At 34.9% G+C, this 23,179-nt stretch overlaps 1 protein-coding gene across 1 annotated transcript; it reads right to left on the bottom strand.

The window, feature by feature from the left end:
• Positions 1-1,956: 1,956 nt before the first annotated feature.
• On the bottom strand, positions 1,957-14,754 carry LOC136025799 (uncharacterized). Its single transcript, XM_065701790.1, has 4 exons — positions 14,682-14,754; positions 8,426-8,524; positions 2,850-2,989; positions 1,957-2,059 (listed from the first exon to the last, which is right to left on the bottom strand). Exons 1-4 carry the CDS (start codon positions 14,703-14,705, stop codon positions 1,957-1,959), a joined length of 366 nt encoding a protein of 121 aa, XP_065557862.1. The 5' UTR covers positions 14,706-14,754.
• Between the last annotated feature and the right edge of the window lie 8,425 nt (positions 14,755-23,179).

The following is a 23,179-nucleotide window of genomic DNA, read 5'->3' as shown; positions in this document are numbered from 1 at the left end:
CTGTCTCAGCCTGAGTTTCTTGATGATAAAAGTTTACCCCAGAGGTCTGTATTAGGACCATTACTGTTCCTAATTTATATTAAAGTAGAAAGTTAGGTTGGCTCTCTATTTAAATAAGGCGGCAAACTTGACAGGTATATTTAAAATGCAACAAATACCCTTCGGCTTTTTCTTAGCTTGATGTAGTAAAGGACGAATCCCAGGATATCAGGGAGCAGAGTTAATTAAATACGTTACCATATCACATAGAAGCACCATTTCTAATGAAACCTCCGTTAAATATCTTTTCAAAAGATAGGTGTGTTACATCATCTTGTATATGAAGATGTAGATTTTGTTAAAAATTGCATTGTATTACAGAATTATCTTTGTTAATTACAAAAAGCACTAGATATTACAATCTCTTTTCAAATGAGCCCTTAAACAGCCCTCTATGATATTCTAGTACCTGTTATGGGCTAAGAAAACAATACAAGAAAAAAGCAGAGATATCAGTGCTACATATGAAAAAGAGTGATTTTCTTCTTTGTTCAAGGTTAGGGCTGCAAGTTTCCTCTATGGAATTTTTGATAATGACGTTTCGAATGGTGCACTTTTTTTCGACCTAACGCCATTTTTGAGGGGTTTCTCGTTATCTTTCCGAAATTCTTAAAAGCTGTTTTCAAATAACATTTTATTATTCGAAGAATACTCGAAATAACAATTACCATTCCTGAATCCACAGCAGATGGTAATTTTTATCAGTAAACAGTTTGTTTTAAAAACATATTTTTAAATTGTGTTACTGTAGACCGCGCTTCATTCTTTATTAGGTTACAGCTATCGCTGCGATCATGATATTGCAGATCTACTGAATAGACCGCCGCCAAAAAAGAAACAAAGACAAAACCCTTGCAAAATCTATTCTCCCTGAGTATATATACTGACGCCCTACCCATGCCGGGACTATTCAAGCAGCCAAAAGCCTAAAAAGACAAAAGTCTCCAGGGAAAGATTGCATCTCAGGGGAGATAATTAAGGCGTTGATGTTGTCCGGTTTGGCGTTCTGGAGAGCCCTCTTCAATGTCTGGACAGCAAAGTGGCCCAGACAGGAAACCCATCACCCCAGTGACGATCACTAAGAAAGAGAACACCAAAATCCCAGGAAATTGCAGTGGCGTCTGTCTTCTCTTCATTCCGGGGAAGCTGCTCTTGCATATTATACTCCACAAGGTCATTTCACAAATCAATAAGCATCTTTGAGACTTACAACATGGCTTCGAACCAAGTCGCTGCTGTGCACATCTATGATTCACACTTTACGTTTTGACCGACAAAAGTCGAAAGTTAAGGGCAAATATTTATATATTTTATGTCGCTTTCAAAAAGGCCTTCAATTCTATAAACTGTCCAAATATATGGACAATTTTTCTGAGCTATGGGCGTCTCAGAAAAGCTATTCGAACTCGTTATTGGCATGTGTTGATATGTCGAACTCTAAGTCTAGACTCCTAGCACCCAGACTAGATTTTTCCGCATCCTATCAAGAGCAAATCAGGGCTGGGTTCTTTCACCACTTGTATTTATGATTCCAATAGACTAAATTCTCAGACACATTGGACTACGAGGACCAGGACATAGAACGAGCAGTTCAGTTCTAATTCCCAGTAAGCGTAATTGAGGACACTGTTTCACCGGCACAACAAGTATCGACGACGAATAGGAAACGCAAATGACACGTTCAATAGGCTCCACAAAGTATGGCGATCCCATATTTTCTTTCTTTGCTGAAAGCTACAGCTTTTTAATAGAAAGTCTTGCCTGTGCTACTATATGCTTCAGAGACATGGCACTTAAACGAGCAGCAAGAAAAACAAGTCAAAGCGTTCGAAAATGTTGCCTTGAATATTAAATATTTACTGGACTGTGAAAAAGCCTAATTAATCGATACAAGATATTCACTTGTAAACTACTCTATCACAGTACAAGAATGAGATATTTAGGACATGAGGACATATTTTTGTCGAATGAACGATCAAAAGCTTCCGAATGCTGTTTGTCACTGGCATCCAGTGGACACCTGTAAAAGGGGAAGCCTCCAGAATAATGTACAGTACAATTATCATGCCGCCTTAATATCTATATCCAACCAAAATAGGATGACGTCATAGCTGCAGTAAACTTCCAATATAATTGGAAGCTTTTCCTTGACACCCTGGCTGTCATTAGGTAGAGCTAAGATCTACAGCAATGTATAGCACATATAGTTTTAAAGGGTATAATTATAGTGACTGTAGGCTCTTATTTAATTCCCAGGATACCATTGGTGGCACAGGCAGGTTATGGCAAAAACAGACAAATTATGGCCACTAAATTATTGGCCAATAAATTGTCTTTGAATTTTGTTATTTAGTTATTCAGCGTATAAGTATAATTCTACAGTGTTCCTTAGTTCCATACGTTTTTTCTTAAACAGACTGCATGGCTCTCATAAATCAGTTATAATACGCGGTGAAATAAAACAGATTTTTACTCTTTCTTGCTCCTTGAAAGGCCACTAAATTGTCTTTGAATTTTGTTTGAATGAACCTTTGCTCCATCTTCTAAAATCATTGATTAGATATAATGACCCCTGAAAAATAGTTCCTGGAGAAGAGTTTTAATACCGAAAAAGAATGAAAAAGAAGTTGCAGTTTTTATCTTAGCAGGCAAAGACAATGCTACTGCTACTGTTTATTGTTTGGTGGCCTACTACACTGGCCTACTTTAGTTTTTTTTTCTCTCTCTTTTATTTCCTAGCTAATTAAGTTTTTTTTTAATCTTTGGAAGGGAAAGAAAGGGGCCATAGTCTTTCAAAGAAGCAAACTTACTGTTCATCGGGTGTTGCTTCTTTTTTAAAGAGTCCTGAAGTGTCGGCAATTTCTTGAGCCTTTTCTAAGCTGAAATACTGCGTTTCTTGTCGCAAATCAAGGCGCAACTCCGTCAGGTCTTGATTTGGTTTCACCCTGACCTAGAAAGCAATACATATTTAAATTACAGAACTACACATGGGAGAAAAGGCTGAGAAAAGGTTTTTTTTTTACAAGTGGGAGTTTATTAAAGTGAATTGCAAATACCTGATTGAATTAACTAAAGAAAGAAAATCCTAGAAAGGTATACTTCCTGGCATTGTAAAGGTATTTTAAACCATTTTCCATGGGGAGAAATATTGCATCAAATACAACTGTCAGTTCCTTTATTCAGAAATTCACTAGAAACATAAAGCAATGCAATTAAACTGGGCATTAGTCGTGGGCATTAGCATCATATTAGGCACTTTTGGAATATTAGCAACACAGAACTACGCACAAAAAAAGGATAATTAGATTTCACAGTTTATGAGAGCATAGAAAGATAAAATTATGCATTATAGGAGCTAATTGAAAAGAAAGAAGCTATAATAAATCCTAAGCAAATATTTCAATTATATATGCAAAAATTGTCTTTTTTGAAGATAGCAGCATGACATACAGACGAAATATTCACTCAAATTTTATTCTAGTCACTGCCTTTGCAAACAGTAGCTGTTCGAAATATCTCTTGCTTTTTGTGATGGAAAGGCAGTGTGGTCTTCGTTGTTACTAATACAAAAACAGCTTTTTACCGTAATTGAACATGATCCTACCTAAGACTGATCCAAGGGCCCCCACTCACGGTATAATTTTAGGAAAAATATTCAAGCTTAGGAGTATAAAAGACTTATTAGGAAAAGTGAACAACATTGAGCTGACAATCCTTGAAAACCCATACATGTATGACTAAAATCCATACTTCTGGATATTGTCCCCTTCCTAGATAAATCTTCTAAATCTCCGTCTGAGGGATGTGAAGTGGCGATTAGATTCTAGGTCAACTTAAACTTTCAAAATTAGAACACATATTATGTGATTAACAAGCTTTATGAACTACACAACAAACTCACTCACAGAGGGAGGAAGACCCCATGAAGATCAGAAATAAAGAATTTCTCAGGGAAGCAGCTGACAAAAACTATCAGCACATTTTAAGGTTACTCCGATTTCCAATTTCAATGATTAGACTCCGATTTTTATGGAAAAGGGAAGAAAGTATCCTTTGCACCAGTGTTCGGGAGAGTTCCAATGCAGGTACGCTCTTAATCCTGTTTAACTCTAAAATTAAAAGAAAAATGCAAGATTTTTGTAAAACTCTAGACCTGCTTTGGTATTAAGAACTCAGTACAGATTTTCAGGAAAGAAATAAGAGCCAATATTGAAATTCAAGAAATCCAAAAATAACATTGATTGCTTTTTCAATTATTTATTCAATTGTTTTAGGAAAAATAGAAAATGAACATGAATATGGTTTTTAAAAGATGTTATCGACATAGTTTTAAGAGAAGATCAGTGTAGTTTTGAAGGGGAGAAAATGTGCCAACCAAACTACGTACATTAATAACTAAGTTGTGTCTGAATCATCAGACCCCATTGCTCTTTCACTTTATTAATTATAAATATGCGTTTGATTCAGCTGATAGATAAGTTTTGATGAAGGTAATTAGGAATAAATGAGAGTGTAGAGCTGATGTTAGATCACATAAAAATTGATCAAGTGGACAGCTTCACATACCTGGATACTATTAGTAAAGATGGTTTTTGCAGTGAAAATATGAGAAGCAGAATAGCCAAAGCGCACCGTGTTTGTTAGAAGGTGAAAAGAGTTTGAAAAAAAGGAAGGTAACTCTGCAAATTAAGATTTAGAGTGTTGGAAGACAAAGCAATGATAAAGGCCAAGTGATGTTCCTGAAACGTGGGGTTTAGGTATGTTTAGATTTACTCAACTCTTTCCATAGGAATTGTCTAAGGATAGCTTTAGGTGCTTGTTTGACTGACTATAAAAAAGCTGCACATCAAAAAAGCTGTGCTATAAAATAAAGCAGTATTATTAATAAGTTGCATATCAAAAAAGTTGTGCTATAAAATAAAGCAGTATTATTAATAAGCTGCTCATCAAAAAGCTGTGCTATAAAATAAACATGTACTACTGATAAGCTTCACAAAAAAAGCTTGGTTTGATCCCACCTTCCAGTGCTACAGTGAAAAAAAATATTAAGATGGCTAGATCCCATTTTATGGATGCATTTTTCCAAAGACTGTGCTTTTTGATTATCCACCTGTCGCCCCTCAAACAGGATGGGAGGAGGTTGGAGTGGAGGATGAGCATGCGCTATTGTGTTGGCCTGGTGCTGCTGTGTGATGTTAATAGCAGCATTTTCTCCTTAAAAATATATATTTACTATCTTGCAGCAATGCGCAAAAGTAAACAGACATTTTCCCCATATCTATATCTAAATAGATATCTAATAAATATCTAAACGAATTAGAAACTTTATTTGGCAATCAAACAGTAAGAATATAATTAGAGAGATCCGACATTTATAGGCAATCACGCTTCAATAGAGGTGACGAGAGAAAAGTAAGCAGAAGGGCGTGAGAGAGTTGGTTGCAAGAACCGTGGTACCCACCGGGCTTGCCTCTTACATTGCGGGATAAGTTAGTCAGCCTTCAACGCTTCTCTTACTTCTCTCATAAGGAGACCCCCAGAAAAATATTGGTTTCTATACATATGAGCCCAGTTTTGAATTTTCTGCAGCGGAATATTACAAAAGAAAAATTTTTTATCAAGATTGCATCAAAATTTTTCGCAAAAGATAGGATAAAGCAGGCACAGGGTGTGTGCAAAAGTGCCTTGAAATTTGATGTTCTTGAAAGGCGCAGGGGTTCATATCCAAGCGTAACATTTTTGTCAGATTTCCATATTCTGTTGGGTTGTTTTTTAGCGCACAAGGAGGAGCAAAAAACCGATGCAATGTCACAATGGTCAAGGCTTTGGTCATATTGCTAGAGATTGTTCAAATCCAACTAAATGCAGCAAATATGCCAGTAATCATAGCAACCGTCACGGGAGCTCTCAGGCACAGTCCTTTACCTCTGCCAACTGTGGTGGTAGTCATCAAAGCAACAGTCTGTTGTGTTCAGAGGTCAAGAAACCCTTACCTGTTCGAGGGCCAGATGTTAGAAATGAAACTATAGGCTATGTATGTTAATATTGGTTCTAGTTCTAGTGAAAAAGTTTCTGTTCACCATTCTGGTACCATTTCCGATCTTGATTTTGTTCTCTAAAATATTCTGGAACTTCAGGGTGTCATTGTTGATGTATCTGATGATATGTTAACAAGAGACCATTTACATTTAAAGTTTCGTATGAATTTGTTTATTCCACAAATCAGTTAACAGCCTCAGTGGTTTTGGAAGATGCATTGGGATAATATTGATATACCACTATATTGAAGTGTTTTGGATCCATGCTGTCTAAAATCAAAATTCCTTTTCACCTTCTTTCTGCAATGCTGAAGGGCAGCCGCCTTGATTAGATTGCTATCTTACTGTGATTACTCATTCGATTAAAGTAGCCACCTTAGCAGTAGTACCATCTGAGAGAATTAGGATTGGTACACAGAAAAAGGCTTGGAGCAATGACCTAGAAATACAACTTGCAAAGAACCATCACAAGTTTTGGTTTAAGATCTGGGTGGATTGTGATTGTCCGAGATGTGGTTTAATTTTTAAGATCCTTAAATTGACTAAAAAAGAGTACCCGAAAGCTGTACTGCTCATCAAGAGAAGGCAAGTATCGATTTGGTCTTGTGAAATCCGAAATCATCCACAGCTACTATGGAGCAAAGTATCAAAGTTCCCTTCATCGTCTTGTTCACGTTCAACCCCTATTGATGCAACTTCTTGAGAAAAACACTTCTCCTTGTTATTCTCTGATAGCCTCCCACCACTGGATGCCACTTTTCAAGAGATTCTCTTTCACCATTTTTCTCAACTAGATCATAGCCAGAATCTTTTTTTTCTATCAAGCCCGCGTCAGTTCTTACACAGATTCGTCTCCTTAAAAAAAGCAAAGCTCCTGGTTTTGACGGACTTCAACCTAAACATTAGTTTTATGTACTAAAAAACTAGTTGAGTATATGGCATTACTTTACTTCAGAGAGTTTGCTTGTATTGCGCAGCATTTCGTACCAACTGTACTATGCGAGGACATTGTGATGTGTATCCCAAAAAAGAATAAGGATGCTCAATCTTGTGACTCTTATCGTCCATATACAGTTTGTTCAGTTATTGCAAAATTCTTTGAAAAAATTCTTCTTTTAAAAATCTCAAATAGGGATGATCATGGAGATCATCAGTTTGGTTTTCGTGTGGGTCTTGGTGTTGGGAATGCATATGCAGATTTCCTGTCTATTTTGGAGAGATATGAAAGAATGGACAAAAATTATATGTTTTTGCAATAGATATTCCTGGAGTATTTGATTCAATCCTACACTCCAAAGCTATCTTAGCAATTTTGAGGAGTGGGGTAAACCCACTCGTTTGTGCTTCCCTGTGACAATGGTATCAAAACTCTTCTATAAATGTCCACGTTAAAAATATTTATAGTATTCAAATTTATGTGCATCGTGGAGCAAAACAGGGACTAGTGTCAAGTCCTATAATATTTAACAATGCCATCTGTGGTGCAACCCACAGAATGCTGCATTTTCTTATCGAGCCATCTATTGATGCAAGTCACCTTTTGTATGTAGATGACATTCTTCTGCTGTCTGATCATATGCAATCACTGCAGGCTGCTGTGAACAGCCTTTATTCTGGGTTGTCTGACATCGGGCTGTCAGTTGCTTCTGCTAAAACTGAATTTCTCCCTTTCGGTTGTCATCACCCTCCCAATTCAAAAATTCAGATTGCCCCTGATAGAACTTTTGCCAGTGTTTCTCAAGTACCTTAAACTTACATTCGGGACCTTGATTTGAGCAACAAGGTCACTAACAATAAATGCGTTGAGAGAGAAGTTGAGAAAGTCCTATGGACATTTCTCTAGAATTAAAGGTCAATTTGACAAAAAAAAAAAAACACTTGGTTGGCTTTAAAACTGTTTTTTTTGTTTCCTATGTATTTTTTCTGTTGTCATTATGGAAGTTTTTATACCTCATCAGAACGTCAACAAATTTGGTCTGTCTTTTTGAAATTTTGTAAGTATTTTCTTTGTGTTCCTATTTGATCCTTTAATAGTCAAATTTCGAAATGTTATGGAGTTTTTGAGATATGTGATAAGATGCATGTTTTAGAAGGCAGATTCAGACAGCCATCTGAGTCACTTTTAGATTTTCAATTGGGGTATATTAATCATTTCTGAGTCATTATTAGTGTGTTTTTTAGTGTTTGTGATGGTGAGTGTTTTTATTATGTATATTTCTTTTCCATACTGCTCTAAGTTCATTTTTGTATGTATAGAGGGTTCAAATAAATAATTATTATTATTATCATATCTACAATCTACAAAGTAAAAACGGAAAGAAAAATTCATTGAAAAAAATAATGATTACCTTAGATATAGGCAAAGACTTTGTGACTTTTGCATTCTTCATGAGATAGTTGAAAACTTTAACATGGTCACCATCTTGAGGAGTGATATAAATAGGTATCTGGAACAGAAAAAATTACTCTACCCAATTTTTGTTTCATAATTCGAAAGTGTTAAAACTACAAGGCATTTAAATTCGAGCCATATTAGATCAAAAAGCCAAATGGCGTATTCAAATGGACAGCTCTTCATCCACTTCGGCTAATTTGTTGGCATACTAATTTTATGTTATGCCATAGCTCCTTCAAAGAGCTAAAATACAAAAGCAGCCACCTAAATTTATGTTATCTCTTGCTCAAAGAGTTTAAGTAACATTTATGTATAATTGCAGTTATATTGGCATATATATATATATATATATATATATATATATATATATATATATATATATATATATATATATATATATATATATATATATATATATATATATATATATATATATATTTATATATATATATATATATATATATATATATATATATATATATATATATATATATATATATATATATATATATATGCATTTATATATATATGCCAATATAACTGCAATTATACATAAATGTTACTTAAACTCTTTGAGCAAGAGATAACATAAATTTAGGTGGCTGCTTTTGTATTTTAGCTCTTTGAAGGAGCTATGGCATAACATAAAATTAGTATGCCAACAAATTAGCCGAAGTGGATGAAGAGCTGTCCATTTGAATACGCCATTTGGCTTTTTGATCTAATATGGCTCGAATTTAAATGCCTTGTAGTTTTAACACTTTCGAATTATGAAACAAAAATTGGGTAGAGTAATTTTCTCTGTTCCAGATACCTATTTATATCACTCCTCAAGATGGTGACCATGTTAAAGTTTTCAACTATCTCATGAAGAATGCAAAAGTCACAAAGTCTTTGCCTATATCTAAGGTAATCATTATTTTAATAAGGTGATTTCCTCTTTTGAGAGAACCTTGTTTGAGCTTCCACAAGAAATTTAATGATTTGTCAAGAAATGTCAGAGGAAACAAGTTTTTGTTCTGCCTTTTTCCAAACAAAGCTGGCAAATAGGTGCAATGAGTGAAGAATATGTACTGAAGAGAAAAGGGGGATGTAGGACTTAGCCCTGAAAAGCTGAACTAGGGGAAGTCCAATGCAGACTATGATCAGGAATAGTTGACTTATCCCATGAGCCACCAGAATAGTACTTTTGGTGTCATATTTGAGATTTTTCAGTGTCTGTGAAACTTTTCATACTTAAGGGCCATATTTTGGCCCAAAAATGGCACTGCTTATGCTAAAATAACACCTTTTATTTAACTGTTGAGCTTTCTCAATATAAGTACCTTAAAATCGGTAAATGTCTGGTTATATAGAACATACTAGGCTCAGATATGAAAGAGAAATCTTGCTCTTAATGTGTCTGAAAATTTTCCATATTCCATTTGTGGAGTCGTTTTGTGGGATGTGGAAGGAGTTTTTGAGTCACTGTATATTGAAACTTTACTCCCAGGAAAAAAGTTAGTTAGGCTATTGGAGAAGTTTGCCATGCTCAGTTCAATTTCAGATTTCTTAAATAATATCGCCAAAATAATCTGGCTAAATGTAAAAATAAATGGCTGGTGTGAAACCAGCCATGTGACATGATTGTCATTGGTAATGGCAATTTAAATCTTTTGGGTAATTTTTCTTTGTTAATAGATTTTCTTTCTGTAATGCTTCTTTATGGTATGCTGCTAGTAATGTTTAAAGCTACTAGAGTAATTAGTAGAACAGACACCCTAATTGACAACATTCTGTCTTCTTTACTAAGCCTCTGCTAAGTGAAATTTCAAATCACTACCCAATTTTTTTGGAAATAGCCCTTTTTGAACCTTTTTCAGGAAGAACTCCATGGTGAAAGAAGACTTATTATTGTTTTTCTGAAGAGAATCTGCTACAGTTAGAATTACCTCTGACTTAATAAGTGCAGGATGTGATTGACTCTGAGTCAGATATTAACACATGTTTTAATTTATTTTATGATTCAGTAAAAACTACAATGCTCCAAACTTGCAACCCTCATCTTCACAAGATCAATGAAAAACCTGAATATTTAAACCCTTGGGAGGTTTGCTCAAGAGCTTGAGAAGAAAAAATTGTCTTTGAAAAAACTGAAAAGCTTCATTCCAAGTCTGTTACCTGGATAAATATAATAGTAAAAGGAGCCTACTTAAATAAATTACTTGCTCAGCAAGGTCTGATTGAATATTTTTAGAGTTTTTTTTTAATTTAAGAAAGATATAAGAAGGTTGTGGAAGCTTGGTAATCAATTCTGAAGCCTTGTTTTTCCAGATCAGTTTTATCTGAAAGTCTAGCAATGAACAGTCACTTAGTATCTGATAAAGAAGCTGTCAAAAGTTAGCTAGAGTCATAGTTCTCTGGTGGTGGGAAGATCACTGCAGCAGCTGTTTTCCAGGACCTTCTGATCCCAATTGCAAATCTTAGTTCTGACTGGCTTGTCTCAAATCAATGGCACTAGAGTTCTTAACAGTTCAAAGACTGACAATTTGCAAGTGATAATCCTGCCTCTTCCATGTCCTTCCTCATCAGGTCCAGACAATATTTCTACTAAGGTTATCAAGTTCATATCACCTGCAATTCTCTAACTCTTAACTGAGCTTGTTTGTACTTCTTTTGATCTTGGAATTTGTTGGAAGCTCTTAAAAGTACAAGGATAATAGTTCTTTGAAAGGTGGCCCCAGAAGCAATCCTTAAATTTATAGGCCAGCCCCTCACCTGCCAGCACTCATAGAGATTTTAAAAAGGCCATGCTATAAAGACTGAAAACTACATTGATGCACAATAGTTCCTTCATGAATTCTAGTTTGAAGTTTGTGTTGGTCACATGACTGAGCATACATTTTGACTCCTTGATATATATGACCTCGTTTTGGGAAATCTTTGCCACCTTGGAGTATCAGGAATTGTAAACTCTAAGTTCTATTTGCACCCTTGAAAATGATGATTTTTATTGGCAAGAGCCCTCTAAATGACTTTGAAGTTTAATCTTGAGTCCCATAAGGGTTTATACTGAGCACAATGTGCATTCTAAAATTATGCTATTGTGTGTGTAACCCACTTTGGTTGGTAAACCCAGATTCTAGTCAAAATCTAATGAGTTACATTAGATCCAATGACCTAGTTACATTAGATGACAACAGTACATTATCTATGGTAGCATTTGATCAAGTTTCACTAAAGAAATTGTTTTTATTTTACTTCAGAGAGTTTGTGTTTTTGTTAAGAATTTCTACAGCTCTCTGGGTTGGTAAACCCAGATTCCAGTCAAAATCCAATGATGACCTAGTTACATTAGATGACAACAGTGCATTATCTATGGTAGCATTTGATCAAGTTTCACTAAATAATTTTTTTTATTTTACTTCAGAGAGTTTGTGTTTTTTCTTAAGAATTTCTACAGCTTTTGTAGGTTTTTGTGTGGTATATTTGTCACATGGGACTCTCTTTGGTCTGAAAGTGGTTATTTATGTTTCCTTGGAATTCCTCTTGATGAGAATATTTCTTACAAATTGCACATTAGTACACTAAAAGTTAAGACTGCCAGGAATCTAAACAACCTATTTAAGCTGAAGGACACATCCCCCAAACCTATCTTGCAACTTCTTTCCTTCAGCTTGATCATATGTTTCTTGTTGTCATACTACATGGATATTTATATTCCAGTCACACTCTTCTTCTGTCTATTTTTTCATTTGTAAATGTTTTAAATAGTAGGTGTTATTTGACAACCAGTCAAAATTTTCCAAAGAGGTTCTTCTTGAATTAATCATGTAAGCTGGTCTGCTATCAGCTTCAGGAATAAAAAAAACTGCAGAAGAGGTAGAAGTGATGATATTGAAAGGAAACTGCTGGAGATTGAAGAAAATCTTGAAAGAAAAACACAAAGGGACAGTGGCATCAATTGAATAGAACTGATGGGACCTATGCCTGCCTAAATAGAAAAACGTGTTTTGGGTATCTTCATTGAAAAATGTCTTCTTATTTTCAGTGAAAAACTAATAAAGAACAAATTTGCCATGACCCACAAATTCCCACAAAAAAAGCAAAATAATTCCTCTGCAAAGGAGAAAAAAAGTTCCAAAGCGAAATTGGACAAAATTATTCCTCATAATAAGAGCAAATAGAGATTTGAGTGACCTGACAAAAAGGGTTGGTACATAGGAAGGCATCTAGATTTTAAAGACAAAGAAAAGTTAAGCTTATGTTCTTCATTGCCTGAGCCTTATGAACTTACAAATGGGTGATTGGATCTCAATGAAAATCGATATTTAGAAGGACCTTGTGTCTCAGAGCTCTTATACCTGACTGTATCCAGTGATATTGGGGGAGTTGGAGGGGGAAACCAGAAATTTGAAAAATGCTTAGAGTGGAGAGATTGGGATGAAACTTGGTTGGACAAATAAGCACAAGCATGCACAAGATACATAATTAGCATAACCAGACTGAAGCTGCTCTCTTTGGGGGAGTTGAAGGGGGATGTTAATTTGAAAAAATTAGAAAAATTGAGGTATTTTTAACTTAATAATGGGTGACTGGATATTTAGAAGGAGCTCACATCTAAGAGCTCTTATTTTGAATCCTGACCAGACCTGGTCATATTGGGGAGAGTTGGGGGGGGGGAATCAGAAATCTTGTTGGAAAATGTTTAGAGTAGAGAGATTGGAATGAAACTTGGTGAGTAGAATAAGCAAATGTTGTAGATACATGATTGTCATAACCAGACTGGATCTGCTCTCTTTGGGGGAGTTATGGGGGGGGGTGTCAGTGCTTTGGTGCTTCTGGATGTGCTAGGACAATGAAAATTGGTGGGTGTGTCAGGGACCTGCACAAATTGACATGATAAAGTTGATTTCCACAATTCAACCATCTGAGAGGTGAAGGGAGAGGAAAAGTTAGAAAAAATGAGGCATTTTTAACTTATAAGTGGGTATTCAGATCTTAATGAATTTTGATATTTAGAAGGACCTTGTGTCCAGAGCTCTAATTTTAAATCCCAACCAGCATTAAGCATCTGATTTCCCTTTTAAATCAATCTGTTGATTCTTAAAATTTTACTAGAGCTCATGTCATATGAGCTCCTGGCTTTTCTGACCTTGTCACAAGTGCCATGTGAGCTCTTAGCTCTTGTTCTTTCAATATAGTCAATCATTTACATCCAATGGTTTATGCACTGAGAATACATTATTTATAAAATTTGTCTGTTGGGGTAAGTCAAACACTGTTAAAATTATCCTATAGTGACAGAAAGGTGTAGTCTGGTCTTTGTCTACAAGTCAGATTAGTGTAAGAATAGATTAACCATATTATGGAAAAAATAGTAAAGGATATGAAATCTCTGTCCTTTAGAGGGCAGTGGCCTTTCATCACCTTTATAAATCCTTGTATTATGAAAATAAACCATTCAAAACAGATCTTCTACTTAAACAAAATATAAGGAAACAGTTTTCTCCTTCACAACTTTGCTCAATCCTAATTTATAGGGTTTCAAAGATATGCAAATATATTTCCTAAATTTTGAAAAAAAACTATTGCTACAGCTAAAATTCTACTCAAATAATAGGCATTGCATCTTCAGAACCAGGCTAAAACCAGAGAAAATGAAATTGATAACTGAAAGTTAAGGTAAAATGTTGTTTTGTCAAAATTTCAATAGTTATAGAGATGTCAAGTAGGCAACTTTCTAATAGGCTACTTAGAAATCAGAAGAGGGCTAACATGGAAACTTAGCAATACCTTCCCAGAATAGGCCCATTTTTGGCCATAGATTCATTCTTGTAAGGTTCCTTTTCTTAACAAAACCCCTTTCCAAGATAACAAAAAGTAGCTAAACTATAATTTTACCCTAATTTTCCTGGAACTCCTAGGCTGTTCAAAACAGTAAAGTGAATTTTGTAAACTTAAAATTAAATAAAAGGCAACTCAAACTTATTTTGTAAACTGAGCAAATTTCAAAGCCTTAGATGCAGATAAATAGATTTTAAATGGAATTGCAATCTTTGGCAAGGATCCACTTGCAATCCCAAGAAATACATTGCCCATAGTCCAAGAAAACCAGAGCCAAGCCTAGACAAAATTCAGTTTTTTATAAGAGTAGTCAACTACTTCTTAGATACCCGAAAGTCAATTTATAAACCACAATGATGTAAGGACTATATTTAAATTTTTACTTTGGTTCCTTCCTTCAGATCCATGTTTCAATAATTTAAAGTAAAATTCTAAGCTTTGGCAGCCGCCTAAAAATGATATCGTTTCGAATTGAGCCGAAATTTGGCACGAAAGCATAGCCAACCAAGGATTAAGATCAGCAACAAAAGTAGGCTAAATAGTATCAATCCGGAACAGCTTGCTTTAGATTTCCCATGAGTTATTATGTTTCAATTCATCTTCTTTATCTTGAAGAATCAATATATTTGGATTATTGAATCAAAGATCCCAATTGGGCAAAATTATTGCCCATCTTTCTGGAGTTTATTCCGGGAGCATAATCAGTACAATAATCAACAGCCCAGTTGAGTGACAAGCCATTCCGTCCTCACCTTGTGTTTTACGGGTTAAAGAGCAGTTTTGGAGACGAAAAAACAATCCTTCAGACTTTAGAGTCATAGTGACAAGCACTATTGAAACGATTTCAGGTTTCTCACAGGTTATATTAAACAAATGGTTCTTTTATGTAAACGACAAAGTCACTATAGATCTAAGTAAGCAAGTAATTGGAATAACAACGCTTCTTGACAAATGAGGTCTCTGTGTCGACCCTGTAGTTGTTAGAGCCGTGTGCGATCTCTGGGTCCCATATTACCAATCTAAAGTTAAACCCACTCAGTGGAGGATTCAGAGCAGCCCCCCCTCCGACGTAGTGGTGGAATTTCGGTTGGATCAGCTCACTCTGGCTTGGGTTTGGAAGAAACTTAGTTTTTTGTAATTGGTTTTTAATGGTTTAGTTTTTAATAAGTTTTTAATTATTAAGACTGTTTCTTTTTGCAGACAAGTTTGAAACAATTTTTTAGTTACTTTGTGTGGTCTCTGTTAGGTTTTACTAATGACGCATACTCTTAAATTTAAGTTTATCAAGGGAATCTGTCCGTTTAACCACAAAAGTCAGCTGGAAGGCAAAACTCTTTATTTCGTAATAACAAGGAGGGAAAATTTTAAATCTTAACTTCTTTAGGCTGTCAAAATAATATTTCAGGTTGTGCTGTCACAACTGGGCTGAAAAACAAAATATTTAATTCTATTCATTGCCAAAACTTTGTTTTCGAGTCTTTGGCGGTCTGTTTTGGTTCTTTGGGTTTGCTTTTTTGCGAAGCAGGGTGGTTTTGGCAAAATTGTTTTTTTTAGGGGATTTGTATAATAGGAAGTACATGCATGAGAAGTGCAAATATTATTAATTTAAGTTTTGGATTTTGATTAGCAAATGGTGGCCGCTTTACGGCCTATTTTTATCTAAATAAAGCTCTACATTATATGACAAATCACATCTGTTCATCCTGAAACATTAAAATATAGATTATACTCTTTAAACTTTAATAAAGTTTTGTCTGACTATATACTTAAAACTTAGTATATGAGACAAAATACCCCTTCAAAGGTTGGAGTAATCTTTTAAGAAGGATAGATTTTCAAAAAATTATTTATAAAAGAAGGCAAATAATTATGTTTTTATTTTATTTTTTTTTATCTTGCTGGTATAGATGGTGAATTCTCAGTTTGAATCAGTGGAATTACATTGGTTTTTTTTTCAAACATTTAAAAATAGATAAAAGTAAAAAGAGGAAATTCACACAACTTGAGATAACCACGGAAACAGAATGCAACTGCAGCATTAATTTAGAATTTATCACCTTCTCAATACCAACCAGTCACAAAATATAGTGATGTTTTTGTATAGGGGTTGCATATATTTGTCCATAAGATTGTCTAAACTGCTATGTATACCACTGCTGTATATAACACGAATAATAAAAAGCTTAACTCACTCGCTATAGTGGTCAAAAGTGCAAATGCTAAAAATTATGCAGAAAATATTAAATATCATATTTTTTCCATAGATAGTGAACAGCTTCTTATTTTTTTTTACGGCGGGGTGGTTTTTATAAATTATTTTTTTTTTAAATATTTTATACCATTTTAATTTCAATGGATTTGTTATAACTTAAACCCTCACCAGATTTTAAATTAAATTTACGACCATTTCCACTACCTACCTACAACACATAATTTTCAAGGTTCCCTTTTAATTGCGGGTATTTCTTTGTTCGCAAAGTTTATCAAAGCAACCTATTATGTGCCCCACCTAAAGAAAATCCTGGATCCGCCCCTAAACCCTCTGCACCATCACAGAACACATGATAAATCTGATAGTGTGTTTGTCCGTTTGAACTACAGCCGCTTAATGAAATTGGTAATGTTAAAAATAGCGCATGCTACAAAAATCTTGTTTTTATGCTTTAAAAATTCCGCTTTCTTTTTGTACACATCATCAACATAGTCTTGAAGAACGAAGGTTACAATAAACTATTTTGGTGTTGAAGAGCTCTCTAATATAAAAAGACACGAAACACAAGAGGATCCTATTTAAAAAAAAAATCCACTTCCATCTAGTTTTTCACGGGATAATAACATCAAGTTACGTTGCAAAGTTTTTATTAAATTTTATTTCCAAAAACCCTATTAAACCGATTTTATACCTGGTAGACCTAATAAAACAGTAGAGGACAGTAAAATGTTGAATTTTTACGGCACTAGGGTTCAAAAATACTATAATATACTGGTGGTGACTTTTACAAATTTCGAGTAGATCTTCTGAATGACAAAGCAACTCAAAGAGCCTACATAGCTGCTCTATCGGAAAAGATCTCGGATCTCAATTCAAACTCCCCGCTACCTCTGCATAAGAGTGATATTGACAACCTGTTAACTAGCATCACGCAAATGATTCGCGATGTCACTCTCTCCACGCTAAGTGTCCAGAAAGATAACCAGAAGCCTTGGATCACAGAAGAGATCATTCACCTCTGTGACGAAAAGCCACCAAAGCCAACAACAGGCTAACGTCAACAACACACCAACAAGCTTGAAAAAGAAAACAAAGAGCGATACAAGCAACTAAAAAGAGCTATAGAGAAAGCAATATGCAGTGCTCGCCGTGTCTTTGTTAAAGAAAAATGTGAGCAGCATGAAACGGCTTTTAAGAATGAAGATCCACAATTCAAGTATAGATGAGTATGGGAACTGGCTAGAAAGAAGGACCATAGTGCTTGCTCCCTCCTTGAAGGAGCAAGCCCTTCAAGGAATATACAATTTAAAATAGAACCCAATGTGGATGGAAAGAGCAGTTTGAGAAAAAACTAAGTTTAACCATCCTCCCTGACCTATCTCTCCTATCCCGTTTCCCCGTAATCGCTACCGACCCAAGCCTCCTCTCCCTTCACTCTAATATTTAAGAAGCTATCAGAGATATGAAGATCATAAAAGCTGCTGACCGTCATAGAATACAGCCTTAACGTGTGATAGTGAATTTTGAATTTGATCTGTATCATAAAATCGCCACAGCTGCCTTTGAAGTAAGTCACTACGCTAAACTATGGTGTGAAACCACGGTAGTCAGTCTATTACAGCTACCAACCCATCAGACTGACTAGCCGTGCTGTAAAAATAATGACACATGTCATGTTAGGGTGAATCCAAGCCATAGGTTCAGCCGTCATCCCAGAATACCATGTGGGTTTCAAACCAAATAAGTAACGCTCGATCAGATTTTCACAGTCCGTGGAAAAATATCTTGAACGACACCACAGTATCTACCAGCTCTTCATAGATTTCAAACAGGCCTCATTTGGAGAGAAGACCTATGGGCCTATCTTCTTCACTTTAGAATTCCACATAATTTAGTCTTCTTCATAAAGGACAAGTTCAGAAGTAGTGTCATGACTGGAGAAGGCCTTACCAAAAGCTTTACAACATCAACCGGCATTCTAAAAGGTTTCTTGCTATTACGTGAGCTCTTCAATCTATTTTTAACTGCAGTGCTTAGAGTAACTGATATCCCATCTGGTGCCCTCATATGAGTGGTAATGATAGACAAACTTATTTATGGTGACGATATAGCTGTAGTTTTTGAGCCTCTTCGTGATCTTCAATCCTGGAATGAAACTGCCTAGATGACAACCAGCGTTTTTGAGATGACCACCAATTCCTCGAAAACTATGACCGTGCACTGCTTACGTCAACTGGATTCTCAGGTAAACTCCGGAATCCAAATTGAATATTATAGCATATAGTAGGTCAGTTAGTTAACCTACCTTGGTAGCCTACTCATCTCCGACAATAATCACTCCAAAGACATTAAGAGATCTCAGGCACTTGCTAATTCCAACTTTAAAAGTCTTATATCCACCTAGAGGAACAAGAATTATTCAACAACACTTAAAGTGAGGCTATTTAACTCGCTTATATTTCCTAATGCCATTTATGCCTGTGAGTCCTGGACGCTAACAACAGATGACATGTATCGTCTTGCTACCTTCGAAACAAACTCATTGTGACGTATTGCCGGTATCACGTATCACGATAGATCGTAATCCAACATCAAGTTTTCCCATAAGCTCGACATCAAACTAAACATCCTCGACAGAATAAAACCGCAGCAGTTTAGATGGCTAGGGTACATACAACGTATAGATAGCAGTCGTCTCCCGAGGAGAGCCTTTGAAGGCCGGGTACATGGTTCTCAACCTAGAGGGTGCCTCCCAAAGAGATGGATGAACAACTCCTCGCCACTTAGCCTACTGGTTCTTTTCCGACCGAAAGAAGTGCATTTTTGACAGAAGTGCACGTGGGAGTTGCACCAATAGAATGGTGAAAAAAGAGGCACCAAAAAGACTTCTATGGACGGATCGAACTTAATTAAGTAAAAATTTTTTATGTTCATTTATCCCATTAGCTACAAACAATACTATATGTTTACACCAATGATGAGTTTTCATTTTTTTAAGATGGGAACTCAGCAAGCTTTCTTTTATTTATCCAATCTTGAGCCTTCTTAGCTGTTTTTGATTCAATAATAAAAAGTGTTGAATACCTTATGCTGTGAAAAGACCAGCTCATTATAACCATTAATAAGGGTCATAATAATGATGAGTTTGATGAAACTTGTTTGACATTTTAGCCTTGTCATCTCAAAAGTTCATGAAAGGTATCTGAAAATTGCTGAAGAAACATATACTGTACTAGATGGATCTCAGAAAATTTGACATTTCTCAAACTTCCCCCTTTTATCATAACTGATGAAAAAGTGTTAAAATACACCCAACATGTGGATGAATAATTTTTGATCCACAAGAAGCCGATCCACCCCAAATTCTAGGTGGATAAGGAGGAGGATCCTTATTTATGTGGATTGAGAATCTACATATTTTTTGCTTCTATAGGCCTAAAGCAATCTTATCCACTATCCAGTAGAAACCCTTGAATATAAGCGTATATGAATCTATTACTTTAACTAAAAATTCTTTAGGTGTTCGATTTTGCTAAGACTTTCTTTTTTTAATAAATACCTGTCAAGGGTATTTAAAAGTCAGAGTTATGTTTTATTGCCTTGACAAAAAGGAGTCATAAATAAAAAAAAAAAATAAAAACGCCAGAAATCAACGCAGCCAGACTTTTTCTCTTCATTTTTGTATTAATGAAAGTTTTTTTGGCCCTGCCAACATACCCTAAAATTTTTAAGCTGACCAGCAAAATACTATAAAGATTTTCACACTACGAAGCGATGCAACCAGCATTTTTTCTTCCCAAGATTGCTGTTCCCATTTAAATCCCCTTAATCCAGTCAATTGACAATTTCATGGTCATCTGATAAAACAATTATTTGACTCGTGTTGGTTATTATGAGTCGATACAAACTAATTATGTTTTAATATTTTCTTCTTTTACTCTTATTTTGCCCAATTTAAATACCCAGCAACTTACAAGCCAATCAGACAAAGGAAACTTAGGCACATTTCAGAAGTCGCAAATCAATGCAATAAGTTTTTTTTTATATTTTTGACTTCATTGAGGCTTCATTTTCTCAGTCTGCATACCCTGTAAATTTAAACCAATCATAAAACAACAAATTATTTGGGATCAGTTTCAGATGTCACATATACATATACATACAGATGTCACATCACATATATTCTACAAAATAGTAACCCAACCACAATATTTCGAGTGGGAGTATATATAGAAAAATCTTTAATAAGAAGAAAAAGTTTTATATGATTAATTTCTTTTGTAGTTAGATTAGGTACTTTTTGCGTTGAATTCTGTTTTTTTGTGCGTGTTCGTACTGTTGTTAATTTCCTTGCTTGTTATTTATTTATATTTTGTGTGTATATGGCCCACGGGTTTTTGAAATACACTTATCTATCTATCTATCTATACATATAGCCATCCATACAATCTGGTCCTGTAAGTTTTAAGCCTATCACAAATGAAAAAAAAAATCAAGGACCATTTTTTTTTTTTGGGGGGGGGGGGAATTCGGCACAGCCAATCAGTTAAAATTTTATGTTTTTAATAACTATATTTATTCTCTTTAGCTGAAATTATTTCTCAAGTAATTGCTGTGTTGCCATTTTTTTTAGTTGTTAAGGCTTAGGAATAGGAATCAAGAATAAGTTCGTTTTTTTTGTTAGTAATCATAAATTACTGCAGCTCGCGTAATTTTTTTTTTGTATTTATCAAGAATTTTATAGCTTTCATTCTGGGGCGGATCCAGGATTTTTTGGGGGGGGGAGCATAATAGATTGCTTCGATAAACTCGCGAACAAAGAAATACCAGCAATTTAAAGGGAACTTAGATTATTGTGTGTCATACATAGGTAGTGGAGCTGGTCATAAATTTAATCTAAAACCTGGCAAGGGTTAAAGTCCTAATCAATCTGTTAAAATTAAAATGGTATAAAAATATCGATATAGAAATAATAAGATATAAAAACCATCCCGCCATAAAGAAAATCAAAAGCTGTACACCACATATAAAAAAAATGATATTTAATATTTTCTGCATAATTTTTTGCCTTTGCACTTCTGACCACTATAGCGAGTGAATTATGCTTTCTACTGTCAAAAATTAATTGGTCTTGAACCATCTTCTGGGGTCATACACTCTTTGTGAAAATTTTCATAGGCCAAACCATTTAGCATGTCGCCTAACTTTGTGGCAACATAAGTATAAAAATCCCCAGCGGTATATACAGCAGTTCATATAATATTATGGACAAATATATGCAACCCCTATACAAAAATATAACTATATTTTGTGACTGGTTGGTATTGAGAAGGGGAGAAATTCTTAAGTAGCATTGCAGATGTATTTCGTTTTCTTAAATCAAGTGGTGTGAATGTTAGAAAAAAAACTGACGTCATTCCACTGATTCAAACCGAAAATTCAGAGACCCAAAATTCAGTTAGATCTAAAAAAAAAAAAAAAATTATCTGCCTTCTTTTACAAACAATTTTTTGAAAATCTATTTTTCTTAAATTAAACATTCAACCTTTGAAAGAGTATTTCGACTTATATGCTTAGTTTTAAGTATATACTTACACAAACCTTTATTAAAGCTCAAAAGAGTTTGCCCTTTATTTTAGGGAGGACAGAGAAGGTGATATGTCATACAGTGCAGAGCTTTAATTAGATGAAAATAGGCAGTAAAGTGGCCACCATTTGCTCACCAAAATCCAAAACGTAAATTAATAATGCTTGCACTTCTCAAACATTTACTTTCTATTATACAAATCCCCTAAAAAACAACAATATTGTAGAAACCACCCCGCTTCGCAAAAAAAAAAAAAAAAAATCCAAATTTTAAGACAGCCAAAAAAGTAATTATATCAATTTCTTCGCCTCGGTGCCGTAGCAAGACTCGAAAAAATATTACAATGAAAATAAGTTTAAATGTTTTTCTTTTCAGTCCAGTTGTGACAGCCCAATCCCGCAATTCATTTCGACAGCCTAAAGAAGTTAGGATTTTAATTTTCGCCTCGTTGTTATTACGAAATTACGGTTTTCGCCTCCCAGTTGGCTTTTGTGATAATACGGAAAGATTCCCTTGATAAACCTAAGTTTGATTAAATACTTTTTGGCGGTATGAGTCATCCGTAAAATCAAACGAAGACCACACAAAGTAACTGAAACTTTATTTCAATCTTGTTTGCAAAAATAAATAGTTTAAATAATTGAAAACTTATCAAAAACTTAACTATTAAAAACCAATTACAAAAAACAAATTTCGTCCCAATCCAATCCAGAGCTAGCAGTCCCAACCCCAAATTCACCACTGCGTTAGGGGGGGCACCTGGATTTACCACTGCTTTCGTTTAGACAAACCTGATTTAAAGCATATTCTAAGAACAAGTAACATTTGGCTAGACATGCTATGTACCATGTCGGATGGTAGACTACAGGAGAGCTATGGAAAATATTGCACAAAATTTATGGCGTTACAAAACGATAAAAGCTAATTTTTGTCTTCTTTAAAATTTTCTTGGTTCTGCCTACATGTGACTTTGAAGCCAACTGGGAAAATCTATCTATGATTTTCAAAACCTACGTGGGAGGGAGAGGGATTTTGACCCTGTTTTGGGCCCCATTTGGTCAACACATTTCTTTTTTTACGTT

Source organism: Artemia franciscana, chromosome 4 (assembly GCF_032884065.1).
Source record: "Artemia franciscana chromosome 4, ASM3288406v1, whole genome shotgun sequence".
In the NCBI taxonomy this organism is placed as follows: Eukaryota; Metazoa; Arthropoda; class Branchiopoda; order Anostraca; family Artemiidae; genus Artemia; species Artemia franciscana.
The sequence above is the reverse complement of the archived record's forward strand: the minus strand, read 5'-3'. Positions and strand labels throughout refer to the sequence as shown.